This window comes from Electrophorus electricus, chromosome 16 (genome assembly GCF_041902795.1).
Source record: "Electrophorus electricus isolate QZ-2024a chromosome 16, ASM4190279v1, whole genome shotgun sequence".
In the NCBI taxonomy this organism is placed as follows: domain Eukaryota; kingdom Metazoa; phylum Chordata; class Actinopteri; order Gymnotiformes; family Gymnotidae; genus Electrophorus; species Electrophorus electricus.
The window spans coordinates 19,223,943-19,231,749 of record NC_137512.1 but is presented as its reverse complement, the minus strand read 5'-3'; the positions used below and the strand labels follow the sequence as shown (position 1 = coordinate 19,231,749).

The following is a 7,807-nucleotide window of genomic DNA, read 5'->3' as shown; positions in this document are numbered from 1 at the left end:
GTAGACATCTTATCAAAGCAATAGGTCACACATGATGTGCAACTTTTACGTTAGATGACCTAAGCTGGCAGAATGACAAGGATGAGACTCTACTTGTAATATTATTTTTTACATATAAACAAGGCCTATTCTTTACAAAACTATATATTAATAACAAGGACCATATTAGCAGTAGCTAAACAAGGTATTTTTATACCGATTCGCAGCTCTAGGAGCATGTTTAACAATTTCATCCTTCCTATTTACACTTTAACAGCTTAACAATTTAGACCATTATACTGTCGTTTTGCAGTAATGCCTTTATGGTTGGTAATGAGGTGAGATGTCTGCAGCTTTTGGGCGCAGTATGAAACTATTCACTTAAAGGGTGGGTATCGTTTTTTTCAGCACCGTGGACAGCTCTTCATCTCGCCAGTAGGGGACATCATAAACATGAGCAGTGTGTTCAAATTCATTATCATTTTACAAAACATAGCTTTTGTACATATTATAGCTCTTAACCCAGTGGTTCTCGATATATTTAATTATTATCAATTTAATAATTAAACTGGGTACCAACTGTGGTATTGTCAGTTATTAAACGATTGCTGTATATTAAATGAAGATTCGTACATGACATCTTTGCCATCCTGTTTATATGAAGTTAGGGTACTACTCTAATATATCAGTTAAAAATGCTTGCTGTACGTTCACCGAAGGTTTGCACATTAGACCTCTTGCCCTGAAAGGGTTAACATAACACAATTCAGTCAGACAACACATGAACATGAATGCCAGGGGAATGTATGTTTTATTGCAATTAGTTGTTTTCAGACCAAAAAAAAAAAAAATGCTTTTCCAACCTAGAAACAAAGTACCTGTACAAAAACGCACTTGTCACCAATAACGGAAATTCAGTAAATTTGTGATAATACACAAACAGCTAGAGGATGGATGCAGGATACAGAGGATAACGGTGGTGATGGTGGCACTCATGAAGACGAGAATGAAAGGGACTTCTTCTAATCCTGTGTAAGCACCATATTCATGATAGAAGGAAGGCAAAAACAAGAAAAAACAAGAAAAAATGAAGACTCAAAAATGCATGGATGAACTTTAACATGGTACATACATGAGAGCAATCATCACAGTTTTTTCATCAGACATTTTAACCAACTAAATAAAAAAACAGTTGGTGCACTATTACTTCATCATGCAGTTGACTTTAGTAAACCTTCTGTAACACAGACAAAATAGACTTTAATAAGTAGAAGAACATGATACATCTCTGCCCAACAGCAATTGTCACAAAGCCTGAAAGGAATTTTATACTCTTTTTGAATGTGAGATCTCCTATCAAAAATAATATGCAGATTTTTATTTTTCTTAATATAATTAAAGTGCAAGTATTTATCCATTTGATTCAATGCGTCTGTAAGTATAAAATACAAAGGAAAAAACAGCAATATGCGTTTCCTCTATATATATATATATATATATATATATATATATATATATATATATATATATATATATATATATATATATATATATATATATATATAATATCCTTTTTTTCATAAAGAGGAGTATCATATGTAACAAACCATATATACACACACATCACAGGTCATATATTTAACTTTTTTAAGTACAACACATTTCATAGGGAATAAAACAGGGATGGAACATCGGATATGTGAGCACCCTCATTACGCATTTACCCTTGGATCCTGAAAATTCTAAAGCCATCCCTAATGTCCACCTATGCATCGAACTGATAGCCTAGACAATGTCTTCTGTATGTAGTAACACAGAAATATGCAAACATGTATATGCTAAGCTGGTTTAGTCAAGGCATTGAGTGAAGGTTTACATCCGTAAAGTGAAAACTAACAAAGAACTAGAACTGGCCATGATTTCAGAAGGGTTAATTGAAAACTTATATCGCACACACACAGTTCCAAGTTTGTTAAAATTTTGCTGAATCCTGTTTATGTTTTCTGAATTGTCTGGGTTTTGAAACAAACTGCTAACACATAAGCGCTTAAAGATGGTCATACTGCTTTCAAGCAGTAATGTTTAGAAAAACACATGAATGACAGATTTACAGGATTCATTCTTGCACATTAACACCAGTGTACTGTGTGTGTGTTACACCTTACTAATATTTACCACAGTGCATGTTTGTCTATCGGTAAATACTGCTCTGTGGTTTGGAAGCAAAGCCAGAACTTTGCTAGTGTAGAGAGAGTAAGCTCTGCGGCTCTCAGACGGTCAATGAGAGAGCAATCAGCCCTCTCAGAGAAACACTACCAACTTTCCAGTCAGTTTGCTGGGTCACAGAGCCATCTAGTACTTAATAGCACCTTTATAATGGACTAGTTATTTTTTCAAATAGAAATATACCTCTTATATGAGTGTGCGTATTTGATTGTTAGAGGCATCTTTTTGTTTTTTCTTCTTGTTCTGAGTGCAAAACATCCTGTAGATTTGTGAGTTGTTCTGGATTTGTAATGATTTTCTGTTCCAGGGAACACCATTTTCAAGAACAAAAGGCTCTGTTTTATTTCCAGTTTTAAATTTGTGGTAATGTGTTATGTACAAACAAGAAGCTTAATGGAACTGGTCAAATGATCACATTTGTGGCACATACTGAACAGTTTGGTAGTCTGACCGGGGCAGTGTTAAGAAAAGATTAACTTGCTGGCCTAAAGGGGGAAAAAAAGTCTATAGAAAAAGACAAAGGTCTATGCACAGGGCTTAAAATAGCCTCTGTATGAGAAGTGAGCATTCTATAAGTAAAGCTCAAATCTTGAAGAGGTATTGTCTAAGTCAACTATAACCCAGTTTAAGGGTTACACTGGAAAGGAGGGCAGAGAAAAAGAGAAAGTGCTCAAAATGCCTTTACTATGCAGACATCGGACCCTTGGAAGGGCTCAGTGGTGGCCATGATTCCTGCATCCTCAGTCTTCCTATGTGCTCATGTCCTTGGCATAGGCCCATATCAGGGAGTCTTACAAACCCCAGACTGTAGGCTGCTGTACTGTGTACGCTCTTACTGAGGCTGTGTTCGAGAACCTGGCTGCACGTATCTGTGTCACAGGTACGAGTTAAACACATCCTGTCGAATCCTTGTAATGTTGTTGCTCTAACAAAAGCAATTTTCATGTTATGTCTGTGCAAAAGTGTTCATCTATCATATTTTAAAGGGGTAAGAGATTAGATTAGTTTTTGTTTTTTGTTTTTTGAAATAATAAAACTCTTCAAATATTATTTTCTCAAATAAATATTTAAGACTTCATAGAGGAAGCATTGTGCCTTTAAACATATGAAATGAGAGAAACGAGCAAATCTCCAGCCTTTTAAACTGACCCGGATCGCGTGGCTCCATTGTCATGTCTTAACAACACACACAACACGACGATGTGGCTGCTGGAAAACCAGAAAGGCTCGCGCTAACACTGCCCGTGTCACAACACCTAATATGGCAGCTTGACACCTGTTGGTAGACCCTTGAGACCCAGGCATCATGGAATATTCCGTTTTCACAACCTCAATGCTTAGCAAATTTGCATCAATGAAGTCAGCCTCATGCATTCGCATGCTTGTTTTGATTACAGAGAATGTCGTTGTATCTACATAGTGAAACTGCCACCGTTGGCACGTAACCTACAATATTGCACACGATACTGACATGTTAGCGCTGCAATCTGAGCAAAAATACTGAGCGAAAACGACGAGCTGCGGTATGACTAGGTTGACGGAACTAGTTGAACAACTGATTTAAGCAAGACGGACGAAACCCCATGGGAGGGGAATAATAGCACCATACAAAAACATAGGCTACCGCCTCGGCCGTAAGGCTACTCACATAGGCCTAGATAGCATAACGCGGGGCTGGAGCGACAGACAGCAATTTTCTAAACGACGTCCATTTTTATGTATAACTTTTTTCTTTTTTTAACCGGAGTACAAGGAGCAGATCTCCACAGCTTCTGGGTGAGAATATCTATGTTAACATAAACGCTTTAAACTAAGTCATCAAAATAATAATAATAATCATCATCATCATCACCATCATCATCATCATCATCATCATCATCACTGTTCCAGATGACAAGAAAGGAGATAAACTTGTGAGCCTCTTTGAGTTTGGCTTGTTGAAGTCCTTTAGAAGCACCACAAGTGGCACAGCAACAACACCGTTGTGACCCAAACACAAAGAAAGACGAACAGCGATCGAAAGTATCGGACACGTAAAGCATGTAAACGTGTGGAGAGTATAAGGCACCAGGTTCTTTTTGACGTTGTAGAGGATGCTCCGCGCAGCTTCACACGCATGCGCGCCGTTTTTAACGCAACGCATTCTTACACTAGTGGACAGCTCTTTTTTTTTCAATACCCCCCTCACCCACCCCCACCCACCTCCCGAAAAAGAAAAAAAAATCCCACAAAAACGTGGGTATTTTTTTATAAGAATCTAAATACATCTGATTCACAAAATCATAATTTGTATTTCTAAGTTAGCACTTGAATGAAACGTGCCCAGAGGACAGTGGGCACACAGCAAATTCCCCAGGGCTGAAGTACCACATGCAGTGTTCCATTTCTGTCCGGCCGGACTTCAATAGACACTGTATGTGTTTATTCAGCACTGTATGCTTTAATTCAACAACGGGCATTTTGCTGTGCGTGGTGCAGTTGGGTTGATAATATTTAATAGAAATAAACCTTAAACCTTTACCGATCGTAATAGCAACACCTCTCAGATTTTGCTGCGCTGTTACTCTCCTTACTAAATCTGGTATAAAGCAAACGTTTTATGACGAGCTAATAAAAACTCTCTCATCTGCTGTTTATCCATTTCAAAAGGCAAACGAGCAGGATTACACGTTTAGATTTCCTCAGATGCCTTTAGTCGGTCAGTCTGAGGGTTGACATCCGTTCAACAGATCAATGCGCAGTGTTCTGTTGTAGTGCATGTCAATACAAACAGCACTATCTCCTAAACGTACCATCAAATATAGATTTTGTTTTCTTAAATTACGATTTTGGTTCAGATCATTCCTAAATACAGTAGCCTTGTGCTGGAAGTCAAATATCACCACTCGTTTTAAGAAATAGATCTCCGCTTTAGCATTTTTCCCCCACTTCAATTTGCACTTTGGAGTAGTTTTGTAATAGCTTGGACGTGTACAGAACGCATGGGAACTAGGGAACGACACACTCCGGTCTATGACATTTGGACCATCTCGGACACAGTTCACGTATCATGTTATCGGTAGCAGCGGCTTACTGTTATATGGTAAGTGGGTAATATCCGGCGATGGGTGAAGAGATGCAACTGTAAGTCTGTGAGGGTTGAGTGTAGGACGATCCCTTGCAATTCTAACTCACGCCATTCTTGTACAGTAACGTTTGATTACATGGTCATTCGTTATTTTGTCATATTTTTGTTTTAAAAATATGTCCCGTCCTCGCGGATAAACGTCATATCCATTAATCCTCGTCCCCATCGTCGCCGTGCAGGCCCTCCGGTAAGAGCTCGCGCGCCCTTCTCTCCCTGCTCCTCTCTTGAATCTTTTTCATGTCGTCCGCGTATTTACAGAAGGTGGCTCCGAATTTGGGCCACACTTTGCAGGGCACCGTGATGGAGTTGCGGTACGTCGGCTTCACCTCGCTGACCCGCATGAAAACCCCGTACTTGTTCGAGCCCACGTCGAAGAAAAAGCGCTTGTTGTCCACGGTCAGAGAGGTGCCCTCCGGTAACTCCGCGGGGTCCTCGTCTACTCCGTAGTCGTCGATAAGTTTAGCCAAAGCGTCGCGGAACTCGATGAGTCCCTGAGCAGGAAGAGCGATAGTCTGGCCTTGCGCGGTTCCCAGTCCGGGGCCCCGGTTCACGGTCTGTCGGATCCTCAGAAACCGCCCCCTTTGATTCTCCTTCAAATCCATATAGTACTTCCGATTCTCCCGCACCAGAAACTCACTTTTCAGCGCTCTCCGGGGCTCGTCCTGGATTATGTCCGGGTTGCTGGGGCCTAGCTGCGCATAGTGCTCGATGAAGTCCCCCAAATAGTCCCGGAACTCTACGGCTACCGACATCGACAGAGTCAGGCGACTCTTGTTTCCCCCGGCCCCGACCTCGGCTATCTTCAGAAAGCGGCCTTTGGCGTTTTGCTTTACGTCTAGATAGAAGCGTTTGTTCTGAATGTCAACACGCTTAGATGCGAGCTCCTCCGTATCATGCTGGAGCCGCGAAGCTACGCCCATTGCGCCTGGGTGCATTTGGCCGGCGCCGGGGCCTGTGGCAAATCCTCCGTGCTCACTACCACTGTCTCTGTCCGCCATGATGCAGCCCCGCTTACCTTCTCTCCGTCTCCCTCAGCTTTACTGTTACCCCGACAGCTAGTCAGACGCTGCTCAACTCTCGCGATATCTGTAGACGACGGCCAAAAAAAGTAAGGTACTATATAGGCGAGGCCCACTGTAGTCCGAAAGAGATGTTTGAGATTGTGGCTGTATTGGTTAACGTCAGTCCAGCGCTAAAAATGCGCACCACTGTGCAAAGCAACAGTAATGTGTCGTGTGTGTGTGTGTGTGTGTGAGAGTGTGTGTGTATGTGTGTGTGTGTGTGTGTGCGTGTGTGCGCGCGCGCGCGTGAGTGTGTGTGTGTGTGTGTGTATGTGTGTGTGTGCGTAGAAAATAGTTATGGCTATTTACAGAAGTGATTGATGCGTAGATGCATTCTTTGAGATAGACAAGTAATTTCTATTAATTAAATACGACCGCTGCATTTACTTCCTTACGCAACAAGTTCCCATTCACCAAGGATGGGCTTTCTAAAGTGGTAAAATATAAACTGCTCTTTTCGGGGTGAGGCCTATACACAAAGAATGTGCTAAACCGACCTCGGGTATGGTTGTAATTTCAGAATCCAGTTCGACCCTGATGGTTATTTTCTGTCATTTGTGGCTGAAATCCCTGACACAGGCCTGTAGGTCTAGGGGTTTAATAGCGTCTGGCTACATGAGTGTCAGCAAAAACAATGCCTTGAACTTCAGTCATAAAAAAATATGCACTTCTAATGAGAAGGAAAATGTGAAATCTGATGGTGGTGACAGACTACACGAGGGGTACTTGAAATGACTAAATTAGTATCCGCGACTTGAAATATAGGAGTTCTTTTAAAAGATTTGCTTTTCAGTACCACGGACAGCGACAGTTCTGGGGCCCCCAGTAACGATAACCTGAATTTGACAGACAAGTAATGAATGGATAAATTATTGTCTAATACCATCATTTTTAAATATGAAAGACCAAAAATGAAAACAGATGAACACAGATCAGTGGTTATGCCAAAATAAAGAATGAAAGGGAGAATACTTAACAAAGATATCCCTTTGATCTCGGAGTTCATGCAAAACTAACAACGTTGATCTTACACTTTCCTTTAGCTAAATTCTTATGCATGTACAGACGTGAAAGTTAATCAGCTTACTATATCGATGCTTGTAGATTGGGATGGTCGAATTCTACAATGTCTCTCTACACAACTGCGCTACATGCGCGCGTTACTCGGCCTGCAGATGTCGCCTGATAGCAGTTTATGACGGTCGCCCAGCAACACATGCGCTCTCTCGCGTCGCATTTATTGATACAGCCAAATGATGCAACACTCTCTGTCACTTTAAATTCCCCTTTTTGTTTTAAATATGCCCTTCGCAAGCCATATCCTAGTCTAGCGCCATTGTAGCATTTCTCTTTTAATAAGATATATTTTTGTCATAACGCTGCAATGACTGGTCTCCCTTTAGTATAGACAGTG

General features: G+C 41.0%; 1 protein-coding gene across 1 annotated transcript; it reads right to left on the bottom strand.

Annotated features, from left to right (window-relative positions):
• Positions 1-761: 761 nt before the first annotated feature.
• Positions 762-6,505, bottom strand: purab (purine-rich element binding protein Ab). The gene is made up of 2 exons (XM_027003639.3): positions 5,279-6,505; positions 762-1,007 (listed from the first exon to the last, which is right to left on the bottom strand). Exon 1 carries the CDS (start codon positions 6,328-6,330, stop codon positions 5,482-5,484), a length of 849 nt encoding a protein of 282 aa, XP_026859440.1. The 5' UTR covers positions 6,331-6,505; the 3' UTR covers positions 762-1,007; positions 5,279-5,481.
• Positions 6,506-7,807: the final 1,302 nt, after the last annotated feature.

Excerpts from the sequence above, each read along its gene's own strand:
- purab (XM_027003639.3), bottom strand. The coding sequence starts at position 6,330 with ATGGCGGACAGAGACAGTGGTAGTGAGCACGGAGGATTTGCCACAGGC.